We start from the raw sequence: 17,126 nt of genomic DNA on the forward strand, positions 1-17,126 counted from the left end.
AGGGGAACTCCTCTGCATCAATCTGCACAACTGACAAAAACAAAGGAAGAAAGAATCTGAGCCAAAACATCCTGCTTTAAAAATGCATCATGTAAATTAGAAGTAATGAAGCAATGTTTCCCCTCTTATCTGCACACCTCTGTTTGGAGTAGAAAATAATTATTTTGTTGGGACTGGGAGACCATCGTAGTTCTGCAAGAATAAGACTTGCTCCACCTTTGTCATCCCGAGCTGGGCTGCCTGTTCCTCAGAACTTTCTGGGTGTTTGTGCCATGACAGCACAGAGCATGTTGGGAAGAAATAGCCATCATGCCTGGGCTGTAAACACTGAAGGAAAATACTTGTACTTAAACTATGAATTAAAGAGCACCTAGGCTCTGTAAATACCCTGCGCCACACAATCATGGATTATTTGGTTTGATAAAGACCACCAACAATGCACACATGTCAGTTTCTAGAAGTGGATAAATAAAGGGAAAAAAAGAAAACAACTGTGCTTTGCCAAGGTTGCTTGGGAGACATTTTTACAGGAGATTTTTAAATGACAAGATCTGCATGAGATCTAAATGCATAATTTCTCTACACTAATTAAACGTTTTGAGACAAAGGCAATCTAAGAAAATCTCTTGTTCACACATGAAATGTGAGTTTTGCCCCTCATCAAGGGCTTGATGTTTAATTCAAAGTCCATTTAAACTGCACTTGACAGAACTTACTGAAAATTACCCCTTTGATTTTGACAGGAAGGGATAATACAGACCGTTTCTTCAACAAGGCTGATGATACACTCAGCGTCACACAAACACACTGCAGCGAATTTGGAGGCACCCTGAACTTCACAGTTGTCACTTCCCGGCGCTGCAGCCATCTGGAAGGCCTGCCATCTCCCACAGCAAGTGCAAGCTGCTACGACTTGTGCTAAAAGAAACTTCCATTTCCAACTGTGTGTGTGAGGTCTGAGCTCCCCAAAAGACCTGCTCTGGTCCGGCCTGGAGCAGATCTGAATGCTGGTCACTCCCTGAGGCTGAAACAAGCATGGGAGGCAAGACACTGGGTAACACTCTGGGTCTAAAGATTCCATTTGGCCCCAGTATTCCTGGTATAACGAAGGTTTTAAATAAGACTAGAAAGTACCTTTTCTGCTTCTTTGTTGCCTTTTCCCTCACACCAATATATTCAGCCTGTCATGCTAAACAGCCCAGCAGGCTGGTCTCAGCACAGAAAGGTGCTCAGGAGAGCTGTGCCCGGGGGCTCTGTGCTGGCAGGGCACGCTGAGCACCCAGGCCCCAGGGACGGGGAGCACTCTGCATCCCTCTCTAGCCTACAGGCTGCTGGATTCGGTGCTAAGAAGCTCCTGAGGGGGATGTGCTTCCAGCCCTCCTCTGGAGAAGGGCAGGTTGCCATGACAAAGGCCTTTGAGAGAAAGAGGTGTGGGATGGAAAAATAGTACATGAGAAACCTAGAGGGGAAAAACAGAGACCTCAATTCAGCGTTTGCCATCATTTCCCAACACGATGTCACTGGGATTTGGTTCATGGGAAACAGTAAAGGGCTACAAGTACCCTGAAATTGGGAGAGGCTGAATGAAGGAGGGAAGCAAATATCAACGTGCAGCATACAAAGAGCTCAGGATATGCTGATCCTGATGAAGAAAACTTCCCCACAGCAAGGTGTCCTAACATCACTTCAAACAACCTTTATTATCAAATGCTGCCGAAGCAGAATCACTGCAAGCAAAGGCACCTTTCCTCTAGGCCTTTACAGGTCCTTCCCAATGGCCTTAAGAAAGCTTTAATCACCTGAGCCACCTGCCACCATTTTATGGATTGCACAGGCCTTACTGCAGTAAAAGCAAGCTTGCAATTGCCTTTTCGAAATTATACTTTATGCTTCTAAAGCTTCTCTATCCCAAAAGGTCTCAACAAGGTCTGAACAATTCTACAGAAAGGAGCAAAAGAAAACAAAAAGAACAGGAACGAGAGGAGAGAGGCAGATCCTACCACAGCATCACACAATAGGCTTAATCCTGTAGTCTCTTCTAGATTTAAGAAAATAAGAAATATGGCATTGATAAGAGAAGTGTCAAAAACATGGAGTTCTACGATTACCAAGCAATCAGAAATCTGGGAAATCCCACTGCCCTGAAAGGCAGAGTGAAAGACAGCTTTGTTTTCCTGAACTGAATTTTTAACACGTTGTACGTAGCAGCCAGTCATCTCCCTCTCTCCCATTTGTTGTAGGGGATCCATTTCAAAACATCATTTCCTTGCTTCAAATCATGCCTGTCATTACAATCCCAAAGCACTCAGGCTGCACACACGCTATCCCTTAAAAGCAGTGACTTCTGGGTTGGAAAGACATCAGCTGTATATAATGGGAACAGCTATTGCTTACCTCCTCCCTGAACCCTATGAACAGATCTCCCTATTCCCCTTCCCTCTGCAGCATCTGAGCCTTGGCACAGAGTCAGCTGGCAGTGCCACTTCAGATACAGCTCCCCTGTGTCCCCTCTGCTCTCAGCACTACGGATCCAGAGGGGATGCTGTACTTGTGCGTCCCAGCTAAAAAACCCCCTGTGCTCAGACTCTTCCCCTTTTCCCCACAGGGTAAATTTCTCTCCTCTGCCTCCAGCTTTCCTCTCCAGCTTCATCCTCCCAGCCAGCCCTGCACCCCACGCTCTCCTGCCCGCATCGTACCTGTTGGCAATACTTGCATTGCTGCCACTGCCGCTGTGTTTCCTTGCCCGGCTCAGCCTCCGTGTGGGCTTTGGGTCTTGCAGTCCAGGACTTGGAACTGAGGGGAAGGTTGAGGCATAGCCATGTTCGCACTCTGCATGAGAATCAACAGCCAGGGCATTAAAAAAAAAGGGTCATTAAAAAAAAAAGGGATAAAAAAAATAGTCAGCAGGCAGGCCTCGCCACTAACCCGTCAGCCTAGCTGGGGAGGCCCTTAACCACAACAGCTCAGGGAAATTACTGATGATGCATTCAGGGGGAAGTGGACTGGGAGGTGGAGAAAAGAGAGGAAAGGAAGTGTAAAGGCTCTGCCAACCTTGGAGGAAGGACAACACCACTCAAACACCTGAAAACATCAAAAGAAAACGTGACAGCCCAGAGAGCACTTGGTCTCTCTCCTCCTGTCCAAGCTATCCAAACCAGGCAAACCAGGCGTATTTCACTGTGCCATCGAGGTTTCTGCAAAGCCAGAGCCACCCACCACCATCCTTCCTGCCCGGTGGGAAACTTTCACACCCATTCCCTTTTCCTTCCAGAAATCGCATTCACTTCAATCTCCCCCTCTCTGCACAAACCTTCCACCTCTGCCGCCTCCAGAAGGACCTGTGAGCCCTGTCCCTCATCCAGCCCCTCACTGCTCCATGACTTGCCACCAGCAAACACCCGCTCTGATCCCCTTTGCCAGGGCTGCTCTCGCCCCTCCGCGGGGATTTCTGTCCCCAAACCCGTCCCCCCCACAGAGAGCTGTTATCCCAGCACCCCTCCTCCCCCCATTACCTCTCTCCCTTCGCTCCAGATACTCGGCCGCCTCCAGCAGCCGCTGGATGTTGATCATCTGGACCTGCTCCATGGCCCCCAGGCCGGCAGCCGGGGGACTCCGCAGTCCCGGGCCCCCCTCCGCCCCCACGCTCCCAGCTCCCCCGCTGGAAACGGGGGCGGCTGCGGGGGGGAGGAGCGAGGGATCGCCGTCTCTCCCCAGTCCCCGGGCCTCCCCTCCTCACACCGACAGCCCTCTCGTCCCGGGCCGGGGGGGGGGGGGGCCTCTCCTGGCAGGGCGAGGGGTGGGCGCGCGGAGGTGGCAAGGGAACACGCGAGGAAATGCCGGAAGAAGGACCGGGACCGGGATCCTCCCTCCGGGGGAGGCAACGAGGCGAGAACTATTCCCGACCCAGAGCCGTCCCTACCGCCCGGCCGAGCGCTGCCGCCACCCGCGAGCCCCGCTCCGGCCCGGCTCGCAGCCCCCTCCCCGCCGGCCCCGGCCCGGATTTACCCCCACTTGGGGCCCTGTCAGGATCCGACCCCCGCCCGGGCTCACCCCCCGCCCGGACCGGACCGGACCGCCCCGGCCCCTCAGCCGCCCCGCCCCGCGCACCGCCCTCCCCCGCCGCCTCGCTCCACTTTGTTTACCTCTGCCCAGCGCTCACGGGAGCGGGCGGGGCGCCGCCGCGGTGCTACCTGGGAAATGTAGTTCCCTGCCCGCCGCCGAGCACTGTGGGACGGTGGCGGTCTGGGGTCATGCCCAGGCCCCACGCAGCTCCCCTCTCCTCGGCCGGGGCTGGCAGCGCCCTCCGGCCCCCGCGGAGGGAGGGCAACGGCTGCGCGCCCTCACGCCTGAGGTGATGGCTCCGTGCTCGCTCAGGCTCTGAGTAGATCGCTGTGTGCCGAACCAGGCCCTGAGGTGACGGCTGCGCGCCCACCCAGGCCCCGAGGCGGCGGTTTGCCCCGTCTTCCCTGGCAGCTCACAGCCCCGGTGCACCAGCGGCCCGCACCCGGCAGAGCTCGCAGTCCACACACCCGGCTGCACACGGTGGGGCGACGAGCAGGCACGGCTTTGCTCCGCCGGTGGGGCAGCCACTGCCACACCACAGTGGCCTGCAGGCCAGAGCTCCGCACTCCACCAGCACACCAGGGACGGGAGGGACCTGCAGCCACTTCATCCCTCTCCTTGCAAACACCAAGGCTTCCCGCATGTGCAAGTGCCAGGACTGTGGCAAGAATAAAGCAGAGAGGCTACAAAAGAAAAAGCTTGCAGCTGCAGGGTGGGAGCTTTTCACATCTCACCTGTGGAGATGCAACTAAAGACAAGGTGCCAGGCTCTGGGAAGTCACACCTGGAGTGATTGATACAGTGTTTCTGGGAGCCAGACATGCAAGACTCATTTTTTAAACGAGAACACAGCCCTTTGAGATCATAGACAACAGATGTCAGAGACCAATCTCACTATGTACCATTTTGTACATTTGAAGCAGCACATAAACAGGCAACGACAGTGACCATCTCAACATTTTAATAAATACTGTCACACCTACACCTTGCAGTCCGATCTCCACTCTTCTCAGCATCTTGATAATGTATCTACATCCTGATTTTCATACAGGCACAAACGCTCACAATGATTTCTGTGACTGAATTTTGCCAAGTACTTTAACATTTGCTGGAATGGAGCTTAAAAAACGGTTAGCATTTAATCGTATGATACCAGTCTCTAAAATATTTGTTCTACGCTCATAAAGGGAACAATCGGAGAACATTCAAAATCAGAATAAGAACATCCAAAGTAAAAATCTGAATCTCAAACTGATACTGACTTAGCAACCCTCCAAGGATTGCTTTGTAGTTCTAATCGGGGTTATGTTTCATGGGTCTGAACCTTCAGGCTGTGACTGGTTATATTTGCAAGCGTTTATCCATCAGAATAGGAGCTGGAAAAGTCCTTTAAAAAAAAAAAAAACAAAACAGAAAAGCTGAGATTCTCAATTAATGGCTTGTGTCTAGTAGTAAGAGCTTTAAGCAGAGAACAAAGTATCAGGAGACTCATGACCAAGTTGCAAGAGTTAGCAGCAGTCAACTTGAGAAGGCCTGAAAAAAAGCAGATTCAGGGTAGTTAACTTTTCTTTAAACACATATCGCTGATTCACCATTTCTGAGGTTTCCTCAGAAAACTGCAGGCTTGCAGCTGATGGAGGTAAAAATAATACCACTATTCAGTTCTTAGCCCTTTTCATCTCTGAATCTCAAAGGGTTGATTTGTTTTGTTTCTCTTAAGATGGGACAGTTGAGTAAAGGAAGCTGGGACACCTTCAGGGACGTACCTCCCTCGTTCTGCACTGCAGCAAGGCAAGCCCCAGCCCTCGCTCGGGCAGGACAGCCTCCATTTATGTACCTACACTGAGCCAGACCACAGCACTTGTAAAGATCGGCTTTTGTCTGAGGGAGAACTCGGGAGGAAGTTTTCTCTTTCTCTCCACCTCTTCTTTATACAGTGGGAACTGCCAATAGAGCAGATTGTTAAAAGCACATGGAAAGTTTCGGATTTGAGCAGTCTCAGAGTACTTGTACGATCTTGGATTACTCACAAAGGGAAAAGGACACAGGTGCACATACAGCTCCATAGCAGCAGGGTTAACACAAGAGCATTTCTGGGCTCTAACTCTGCTTCCTCTAAGCTGCTTCCAAAACCAGGGAGCCATTTGCCTCTCAGGATTAGCAGTACTAAACACAAAACCTACGATGAAGCCCCCAAATCACTGCAAGACAGCTTCTTGTCAGCATCCACTGCCACTCGCTTTTCCGATGGCATATTCGGAGATATCTGGTGCCACTCTAGGGATTAAATAGGGAAAGCTACAGCTGTAAACGAAGGGGTAGTTTAGAAGCATATCAGAGTGTCATCCTCCTGAAGGTGAAGTTCAAGACATGAAATAAGAGAGTATGAAGGAGGGGGACACTGATAGACATGGTGAATTAAATCAGCACCGGAATGAAGTGATGCCAGGATCAGTTCCGTGTGAAATGATGTAAGATCAGCTCTTCCATTTACACATCAGCTCAGCTTCCAAGTCTTTGTTTCTGAGGTAAACAATATACAATTAGAAAAAAAAAAAATTTTGTGTGAAACAAAGACAAATTTGAGAATAAACTAAGGGACATCTTCCCAAAGAAGGAGGCCCGAAGATGCAGGCAAGCCAACCTCAGAGCCACAGCAAAATCTTTCAGTTGCCATCCCAAGTGCTCACGTGGGCGAGTCAGCCTGCAAAACGCCAGAGTTGTATGTGACAAAACAAAAGTGGGTGCGAAGCGAATGGCACTAAGAGGTCCGATGCTACTCAACCGCTGACCAAAAACCCCTCCAAAGTCACATTTTAAATGTGGTCGAGCAACGCTGGGGAGGGGTTAAGGGAAGAGAATTTTAGGGGAGAACGAGATCATTTAATTTAGTGGCTCCAAATGATCTGTAAGTACAGTTTTCTGATTATAAGTGCTTGCTGCTTGGCATCCCTTCTGGCAGCTGTGATTCACTTTCATTGTGTGTTCTGTTGCTTCGCCCTTTAGAAAGGGGCTTTTTACATTTTATTAAATGGCAGTTCGGCAGCCCTCCATTTCCAGCCTTAATAATGGATTTGTTAATCTCCCTGATAGCCTTTCCCTCCTCCTTAGCAACAATTTAAATATCCAAGAAGAAATCTGCAGTGCAGAAATCAATTAATATTTACATCTGAAACACTGCTGCTGTACTATTTTAATCAAGTAGAACAGATGTGGTCTGTTTTTTACCAACACCGCCATCACTTGCATTAGACTAGCATCTTCCATCAGGGAAATCTTCTAGGAGCTTTCCAGAAAGTAACGTTTTAAGCTTTTCAAACCTGCAATGACTTTAGCTCTTTTCTTTCCACTCTGCAGGAAGGGAAACTGAGGTGCAAGCAGCATAATTGCTCACATGGAGACACACCCTAAGACAGAGGTGGAACAGGAACACAGCTCACGAATCAAGATACCCAACCCTCTGCTTTGAACGCAAGGCTCAGAAATAACACAATGCTCTGCAACGTGGAAGTTATTTTCGGTAAGGGCAACCCCTTTGGCTAAACTGCCTAGTTTTCCATCCCTTCTTTGGATTTTTCTTAAATCCTCCTATCCCCAACTCTTTGCAGTCTCTGGGAGGAACACAAAGACAGCAATAGTTGCAAGAGCTTCCTCTGCTCACCTTCACACAAACCCTGCAAATTCTTTATATTGCTTTCAAAGCCTTGAAACCTAACACCCTCGCAACCAAGGCACGAACAGAGATCCCCAGTAGGAACCATTTTCTGCTGCTCTCGAAGCAGTAAAGAGATTCACTGATTCCCAAAATTGCTGGGGACAGAAAAATTGCTGTTTTTCTAGCCAGGGGAACAACATCTCTGGCACACATACAGACAATATCCCACGTACCAGCACACACTGTAACAACCAGGTCTCCATTCTTGTACTTATGACTGTAACAACTCAGCACTGGAGGACCTGTAGCAGTGGGCTGGAGAACATCTCAAGTCCCACCTACTCAACACCCTTCCAATGCTTGCAATACCTTCAGTAAGTGACCTATAACGCCTATAGGACGTGGCCTCATTTCTCATTCAGAAGCCTCGTTCTTTCGCGAGGCATCAGATAATCCCTTTCAGCACTCCCACTCGTGCCTAGAACCCACCCACTGGTGAGGACAGACATTTCTCAGAGCCAAACCACCTGGATACTCAAGAGTTTGAACAGGAATAAAGCGTGTGCGGTATATCTCGCTCTGATTCAAAGCCCAAGCTCTGGCAATCGATTGTAAGACGAAAGCCACAGGTGCACCGGCTCTTTGGGCTACTCGCTCCTTTCCTCTGGGAGATGCGTTGCTCTGTTTTCCGACCCGTGCTGCGCCTCAGTTGATTCTGAGTCAGCGACTTATTCCGTGACTTTGGTCAAGTCACTTGCCTGACCCAGCTGCAAAATTAAGTAAGAGGACCTCCCATGAGAAAAAAATACACCATATACAGGACAGAGTCCTTCAGCTAAACAAGAAGAAGGTAGGATTCTCCAGACCACAGCAGAAGGTGCTTCTCCACCAGCTCTCAGGATGCTCTGCTGACAAGGGATGCAATCAGTTCCCAGCAGCGCTTCTGGCCATCCCATGGTTTTACCTCTATCCTATCATTTCTCCTGCTGTGGCTTCCTTCCGAATTTTATACTGAGGTCCCAACACCATGAGTCAAAATAACCCAACCTGGAAGTGGCTAACATATGAATCACTGTGGCCAGGTCACGAACCAGGAGGAATGAAAGGGATTTATTGTGAGCTGGATGAAAAATACACAAATAAAGGAGCCCTGTGCTGCTCCATATATCACATAAGATCCTAGACCATCTATACTGACCTTGAGCCACGTGTTCAGCTCTCATGGATTCAATGGGAGCTCTGCACACAGACTGAAGGCAGTCTTCTTGTCTCCCGCCCTCTGCTAATTACAGATTTGTGATACTTCTCTACTTTGGCTTGTCAAAAAAAAGACCAGAACAGCGCATAAACAATGGAAGGAGCCACATGATGAAGATACCGTTGACTGACTCTCAAGGCTTAGTTTTCCTCTCCTTCAGAGAGGCTTATTCAGGAGCAAAGGGCAAATCTAAGGTCATCCATTTGTTACTCCTGGTCAGAAGGCAAATAAACATAGCCAGCACTTGAAGAAGATCTAGCTGTCTTCTCTGAGGAGTCAAAGTCTAGTGTCCCATGCGTCCACACCTGTACTAGACTTGTGAATAAGGACACCACTGTTACAGTGGCTTGCTTGCCTTCATGCTTTTAGAAGAGGACAGGGCACGTAGGTCTGTATCTGCAGTGAGATCAGTATATATTGCATACCATGTCTATTACAGACAAGTCATATCCAAATAATTCATCACGTGTTTACGCAACTCCTACTGGCAAAAAGGTGAGTCCACACACACACAAAGGGGATGCTTGGCACATACTAAACCTCAGCTGAGTTTACTCCAGGTCCCTCTAACAACATCTTCCAAACTCCAGCATTTCAGCTGTTACAGATTTCCAGCCATGCCTATTCATGAAGTGGCATTTGCAGAGGTTACAGATACACCAACAGAGCTGCCCTCAGCACAACTTCCATTTCCGAAAACAGCCACTGTAATTTTTTCATGTGACGTTTCTATTCCTTAGATACCACGCTCAAATTTCTAGAAACAGGTCATTTGGAAACCTGTACATGTCAGTTAGCAAGGTGTGTTTGGTTTGGGTTTTATGGTCTCACCATGAGAACTGCAGCAAGCAGGCAGGCAGCACTGCTACTCATTTCCAGAGACTCAACTGGAAAAATAATTCAGTTATATTTCAGTAGTTATAATACTCCAGTTTACCCAAGCAGCCTGATAACAGGATTCTAGCCTCTCCAGTCACCGTACTGTAATACTGATCGTTTTTCTTTCAATTTTTTTTAAAGGTGAGTGAATTCTAAAAGGGTGGTTTCACTGCTGGGCAGAGGTGCTGAAATCAGGGCACTGCTGAAGTGGAGCGTCCCACTGCCATAGCCCTGACGGTACAGCCTACCCTGCTCAGTGGCTCTCAGCCCTGTGGTTCTATTTCCACACTATCCAGCCAACCTGTGGACCCTCTGCTATTACCCATGACCACAATAATGGCTGTGGGACCTATAAATGTAAAAAAATAATCTCCTTACTTCTCACCAGGCACTAGCAGCTAAAAAACTACTGCCTTAACTGAAAGTGCTACCCTAGACATGAAAGGCTCCACCGTCCACCTCACGCCACTGACCTGCAGGCAGCTCTGGGAAACTGGTGTGTTTTGGGGTCTGAAAAGGGCCTCGTAGCTGCTCCTCTACCACCAGAAGGTGTGACACGCACACTGTGGGATATCCAAGAGTTTGGATCCATAAGAGACAGGGCTGTCTCTGCCTCTCAGGGGGCTCCTCCACCAAATAGCATCCACTCTTGCTTGGGACAGTGTTTTAAAAACATGAATAACGTGGTACAGCCACCAAAGGCTTGGAAGAACAAATGCAGACACTGAGTGTGGTTTATCAGAAATTGCATAAAACTACTAAGAAAACCCCTTGAGCTCATCTAGCCATAATAGCCCTTCCTTAAATTCCCACCTTTGGCTCCTGAAGCCCTTCAGCTTCCACACAGCTGTGATGCTAATCCCAGCCAGCATCCCCGGGCTTCAACCAGCCCCATCCCTCTCACCCATCCTGGCCAGGAGGAGACAAACATCTACTGTTTTTTTAAGACTGTGTTTCCGTGGGGCAGGGCACTGTCATTCCCCTACGTGCACAGCACCGAGCACAACAGGGCTGTGACTCAGCCACCTTCCTGGTGGGGGTAACACCAAAATAACACGTTAGAGCCCTGAGTAACACCGCGGTCAAATGACCTGGGCATCCTGCAGGAAGCAGGTGAACACCGAGTCTGCCTGCCACCGAGTCTGGCCGCAGCCTCCACCACCAAACTTTTTTGAGCTGGTCTCTTCTGTTACTGCTAATTGCCAGGTCAGAGGCTGTAACGAGGAGTGACCAGCCATTACCAACGTCTCTGCCAGGCCGCCAGCACAGGGTGCCCTGAGCCATCCCTCCTGCACTGGCAGACGAAAGGGCACAGCGTCCTCTTGGTGCAATAACCTGAGCTCCGCATGCAAATCTCTTCTCAGTAAGCCTATATACACATTAGGATACAACCCTCCTGCTTCTGCAGCTATTCCTTAGTTTAAATAGGGCCCATGATGCTCAGAGATTGTTTCCCGATCCCAGCAGCATTTTTCTTTGTTTGAGAGCAACACGCAAAAGCTGCCTGGTTTATGACGGTCACGTTCTGAACAGCACGTTCGATACTTAAGCCTTTGGTTAAATGGGACTTTTCAACCTAAAACGTCCTGATTGCAAATTAAAATATTGAAAGGTTTTGCAGAATTGCCTAATAAAAGTGAGGATTTTCAGTACTACGACCATGATGATTGTTAGTGAAAGCTTCAGTGAAAACAAGTGTTCAGGAATGGAGTTGTTTAGATGCAAACACCTCTTTTCAAAATCTAGCAATAAAAAATCCTGTAACCTGCTGTCCTGCTCATTTTCCCATTCCAAACAGGGAAATGATGCGTTTTTAAATGGAGTGCATAAAAGATCAGATACTATCCACCTCAACGGCAACAAAAATTCAGTCGCCCCCGCTCCCCCCCTCCCCCCCGGAAAAAAAACATGATTTTCACAGTTCTGCTTTAAGACAAGAGCATTCTCAAAGAGAAAAAAAAAAATAACCAAACAAAAAACAAACCACAAACCAGCGATCTTACACTTGATTTCCAAAGCAGCGATGCTGCTGCTTTCACATGCAAAATCAATTTTTGCTGGCAACTCCTGTCATTTTCCCGCTTGCAGCCGCTGGCTGCGGTGCTGCTGAGCTCCTCGGACGCCCGGCTTTGCAGATTCATTACGAAACAACAATTAGCGCGTGAGAAAGAAAAAAAAAGCCACACACCCCAATACTAATTCAACTTTCCAAAACAGAGAAGCAGCTTGGATTTGTTCCGGGCGAGCAGAGGACTTCCAGCCCGGCACCACCACGGCTTTAGCGGAAGAGCAGCTTCTCCGCAGCAGCAACCCTTTCCCTGGAAGCCTGCGAGCACGCAGCTGTTCCCGCAGAACAGGGCACCCTATACCGTCACCTGCATGGGACCTATAGCTGCCATAGGGGCTGAGCGGCGAGGAGAGGGCGACGGTGCGATGGAGACGCGCGGTGAGGGACTCGCTCATCTCTTTGTAAAGTTAAACGAAAAAGAAAACGCAGCACGCGCTCCATGAAGAGCAGGGAAAAAGGGGAAAAAAAGAAAACTGGGGAGGAAAGAGGAAAAATAAAAGAGAAGAAAATGAAATAAAAAAGAAATTAAAAATAAATCAAAATAAAGACTGTAACAGAGAAGGCCGAGGAAAACAAGGGCAAAGCGCCGGTGGGGGAGCGGAGCCCGGGGATCCCGGCGACGTTCGCATGTGACACCCCCCGAGGGAACGGCAGCACCCGGAGCCCCCGGGCTCGCCCCCCCTCCGCCGGCCCGGCCCGGCGCCCCCCCCCCGCCGCCGCTGCGCTCCGCGCCCCGCTCGGCAACGCGTGACGTCACACGGGGGACCCCGCCGCCGCGCATTGGCGGAGCGGCAGGCGCGGCCCCGCCCCGCGGGGGGCCTCCGCCAATGAGCGCGGCGGGCTGCCTCCATGTGCGAACCATGCGGCTGCGGGGGCGGGGCGCCGGCGGGCGCAGCGCCGCGGGTGTCCGCTCCGCGCGTGGGGCTCCGCAGGCGCGCAGCGCCGCGGGGGACAAGGCGGCCCCTTTGTTCCCAACGTGTTTGTTCCCTACGGTGCCGCAGTCTCTCGCGGTCCGCGCCCCGGTAGGGAGACCGCTCCGCAGGGGAAAGGCGCGGGCTACGCGCACCCTCCGCGCCCGCGGAGCAGGAGGCCGGCGGCACGGCTGGCCGCCACCCCGCACCGGGCGCTCCCCCTGCCCTGCCCTGGCGTGCCTTGCCCTGCCCTCTCCGCCGACTACCTGGCGAGCGCTGCCGCTTGCCTACGTGACTCTACCCATGCCCCGGCGGGGGGAGCGGGGACGTGTCACCGCCTCCTCCCCCGCCGCTCCGGCTCCGCCACCGGCTCCAGCCCCTCTCCGTGCCCCCTGCCCCGCCGAGCCCGCCCTCCCCGAGAAACGGCGATGCACACCTCCCCGCGCCGTCCCGCTCCGCGCTCCATCCCAAACTTTCCCTGCGGGCCCGACATCCCCGGACGCGGCGGGGAGGGAGGGGGGGTCCCACGCGTGCCTCCGCCGAGGGTGAGGAGGCCGGCCCCGGCGCCCTTTGTCACTGTGCCCCCGGCCCCTGCAGCCAGCCAAAAGTTTGGGTTATTATTTTTTTTTGCCTCTTCACACCCCCGCCGGTCACGCACATGCACGGCCACGGCCACAAGCCCGCACTTACTTTTATTCTCCTTCTCGATCCGCTCCAGGTAGCTGGCGGCCTCCAGCAGCACCTGCACGTTGTAGAGGAAGGTGTCCATGCCCGCCGCGGGGCTCGTGTTGCAGATGTCCCCGAGGGGGCACCGGGCCCCGCCGGCCGCCCCCGCGCCCCGCGGCTCCCTCCGCGGCCGGCCGCGCTTCCCCATGCCCCGCCGCCTCCCTGCGCGGCGCTGCGTGCGCGCCCGTCCGTCTGTCCGTCTGCCGGCGAGCCCGGCGGCCGCCGCGGTCCTAGCGCTGCCGCCTCCGCCGCCCGCCCCGGCGCTGTGTCGCCCCACGGGCCGCCGCCGCCGTCCCGCCCCCCCCGCGCCCCGGCGGGGCGGCCCGGCCCGGCCGCGCCTGCGGAGTGCGAGGGCCGGCGGCTGCACGGCTCTCGGCGCGCCGGGGCAGCGGATGGGTAGCCCGGCGGGGCCAGGGCGGGCTTGTCCCGGGGTGGGGGGGCCGACGGGTCGCCCCCCCGCAGCCCCGGGATGTCTTGTACCTCCCTAGCGTCAAACGACTCCCTGGAAACGGAGGGGCTGGTCGCCCCCGGTGGTGGCACCGCGCCCCCGGGGATGGTGGCACCGCGGGCCCGGGACGGTGGCCCGGCGCTGACAGTGCCCGTGTGGCGGTGGGGGCCCCCGCTGCACCTGCCCGCAGGACACAGAGGCACAGCCAGGCCCGCTGTGCCCCTTGTCACCTCGTGTCACCTCCCGTCACTGCCCGAGGGTCTCTCCGTGCTCAGGGACCCAGGGTGACAGGTGGGCCGGGGGGGCCTCTGCTATGCCCAGCCCCGGGAGCGAGGGGGGCCCACAGCCCCTCGGCATGAAGCACCAGCGGTTTAATATCAAATTACTCTGCCTTTTTTCAGCAGTGTCCCCCAGAAATTTCTCTCTGGGTTCATACTCCAAAAGCAACTAATAGATGATCTTTTTCGGAAGCAAATCAAAGCTGGGGAGCAGGCAGGGCATGCACCAGCCTCCCCTTCACCCTGTGTCTGTCCCTGCAGACCCATGGTCAGGGCTGGGCACCCCGTGACTCGGGCGTATCCTTATTTTCCCCTTGTTTTGCAGCCAGGCAGGTGGAGAACGAGCTTCTGCGCCCCGGGGAGAGCGTGCAGGACCTGACCTGGACTGAGTCAGAGGAGGTGGAGGAAGGCGAATCTTTGCACTTCCACAAGCCATCTGTGATCTCGGGTCCGTGAGGTTTGAGGGGGCAGCAGGTGCCTTTCGACACCCTCCCGGTGCCGCTTCCCTCTGCGGTGGCAACACCCGAGCCATGGTGAAACGCCCGGAGCGCGAAACCCTGCTCCTGCCTGGCCGGTCAGGTTGGTCTGGCTCAGCAGAGGAGCCCTGCGGGAGCAGCTGGGGTGAAGCATTGCCCCAGAGATGTGCTGGGGTACGGGGACCTGCTAATGCCTGGCTGCTGTGGGGCTCCACAGGCCTCACCAGTCTCCCCGGCCTCGCAGGGGCCAGCACAGGCTGGAGGTAAGGAGAGAAGAGAGGTCACGGTGCCGTTTAAAAGATGCCATATTAGTAAGTGTTAATTGGCACCTGGAGCCTGCAGCGTCACAGGAACCTGAATCATCTGAGAGGGGATGATGCCCCAGACAGCAGCTCATGCAATGAGGTCCCTCCGGCTCCTGATTGGTGGGGGCCGGCAGGCTATTTTTGGGAAGCATGGCTGCAGGATTTCGTTGGTCACACGCCCTTCCCGAGGCACGTGCTGGAGCCGGGCTGGCTCTCTGAGCGGCTCAGCCCAGCCTCTCCCGTGGCACCACATGGCTGCCGTCATATCAAATATGCCATGACTTGTCCTGGCACTGCGTTTGGCAGAGTGCCCCTACTACCACCCAAAATGGGCTGATGGGTGGCACAGGATGGACTGCCAGTGCCCAGAGACAGGAAGTCCCTGGAAAATTAGGAAGCAGGGGGGCATGAAGCATCAGCTGGATTTAGGTGTGGCCTGGAGAAGAGTGGGGAAGGCAGAAGTGAGAGCCCGGTGTGCTGGGAGCAGAGCGGGATGGCATGCTGCTGCTGGGCTGGGGCTTGCTCAGCACCTGCAGGCACCTGGCTATCTGCAAAAGCAGGATTTCAGCTGGAAGAGCAGGGGCTGACCAGGGCAGGAGGTGGAGGTGGGAGCAAGGTTGAGCCATAAAGTACATCCAGGCCAGCAAAGAACGCAAAATGTCCTAGGCTTTTATTAACTCCGCTAACCAGCTGAGATAAGACACGATTCCCGCTTTACAAGCATGCACCAGCAAACACTCCCATTAAAATGTCAGGCAGAAAGTCTACAGCTTTCTAATTACACAGAGATCAAGCTGGGGACACAACTCTGCTTTAGCCAGAAACCTGGGCACAAGTGGGTGCCCAGCTCAGTATAGTGCTGAGGGCATCTTTCTGCCTGCTCACGAACAGGGAGAAGACTTTCCGTGACCTTAGCTCAAAGTATGAGAAGTCATTACTGAAAACACATGGAAGGCAGCAGAGTCAGGCGTATCAGGTGGCTTAAAAATCACAATTTTAAAATCTCGGCCCCTCTTCAAGAAGGAGCTGAGGATGCGTCTCGTCATCTAGAATGTAGATCCTGTGCTCAATGTCAGCATCCTCTGATACCTGCTGCATCTCTTGGTCCTCCTCATGCACCCGTACAACCCTTCTCCTGGGATTTTTTGAATGCTTTGTATAAATCAGGGCTGATTCAGCCATCAGTAGCGGGTGCTGCTTTTTCCAGTGTGACTTCCCCAGGTTTGAAGCCAGAATAATCATAATTTTGATTCCCTTCCCTTCTAGCTTAGTTCCAGGATATTTTTTCTTTAAAAGTTACTTCCACAGAGAAAAGCAGTCTGAATTATAAGTCTCCCTAAACAACTCACCCTGGAAGAGTTCGAGCAGCTCTGCCATGGCTGTCCAGGCTGTGGGATGTCCCAGAGGCCCCCAAGAACCATGGTGGGTCTAGCCCAGCTTTTAGCCCCAGCTACCAACCCCAGAACCCCTATCTGAGGGGGACTGTGCCCCAGACCCTTTGATAGTCTATTCCTTCTAACATTTTTTGTCTGGGCATCCTGCCGGTGCCAGGGCAGTAAATTGGCCTGGCTGTCCTTGTGCTTTGCTGTAGCATCCCCAAACCACAGCTCCCATCTGAATCCTGGGGGTCCAGGCATGGTTGGGTCTTTGATGAAGTGGCAGAGGCTGCACCTGGACACCTCCCATGGGGATGGTCCTTGTCCCATGAGGTTTGTTCTCAGAGGCAGCTGAAGGAAAGGCACAGCTCAGGCTCTTGCCCACCAGTGATGCCAGGAGATGCAGGAACACTCACCTGTCCCATCTGCTTCTGGGTCAAAGGAGGGTTACGGCATTTCCATTTCCAAGGGAACGGTCCAAGGGCAGGATTTCCAAGGGAGCTGGGCAGGAGAAATGGGGTTTCTGGGGGAGTACGTTGCAAAAAAAGGGGTGGCAGGAGAAAGCATGTGGACAGATCGAAGAGGCAACACAAAAGGAGTGATAAGGGATGAGGTTTTGCAGTATCGCCGGCTCTGCACATCCAGCAGCTGTGGTCCAGCACCCTCATCCGTGGCAGCCTTCTAA

The 17,126-nt window shown here is 52.9% G+C and overlaps 1 protein-coding gene across 3 annotated transcripts in view; it reads right to left on the reverse strand.

The window, feature by feature from the left end:
* The window catches only part of MXI1 (MAX interactor 1, dimerization protein), a 57,689-nt gene extending 43,983 nt beyond the window's left edge, over positions 1–13,706 (reverse strand). Inside the window, exons 1-3 of one of the 3 annotated variants that reach the window (XM_086616622.1) lie at positions 13,523–13,706; positions 2,697–2,829; positions 2,293–2,304 (exon numbers count right to left, since the gene is read on the reverse strand). In XM_086616622.1, the coding sequence (XP_086472748.1) occupies positions 2,293–2,304; positions 2,697–2,829; positions 13,523–13,706 (329 nt within the window). Of the gene's footprint in view, positions 1–2,292; positions 2,305–2,696; positions 2,830–3,512; positions 3,663–13,522 lie in introns of those variants that run through there. The other 2 variants (XM_086616621.1, XM_086616624.1) reach the window with 2 other exon arrangements.
* Between the last annotated feature and the right edge of the window lie 3,420 nt (positions 13,707–17,126).

The sequence above is a fragment of the Tauraco erythrolophus genome, chromosome 9 (assembly GCF_009769465.1).
Source record: "Tauraco erythrolophus isolate bTauEry1 chromosome 9, bTauEry1.pri, whole genome shotgun sequence".
Taxonomy (NCBI): domain Eukaryota; kingdom Metazoa; phylum Chordata; class Aves; order Musophagiformes; family Musophagidae; genus Tauraco; species Tauraco erythrolophus.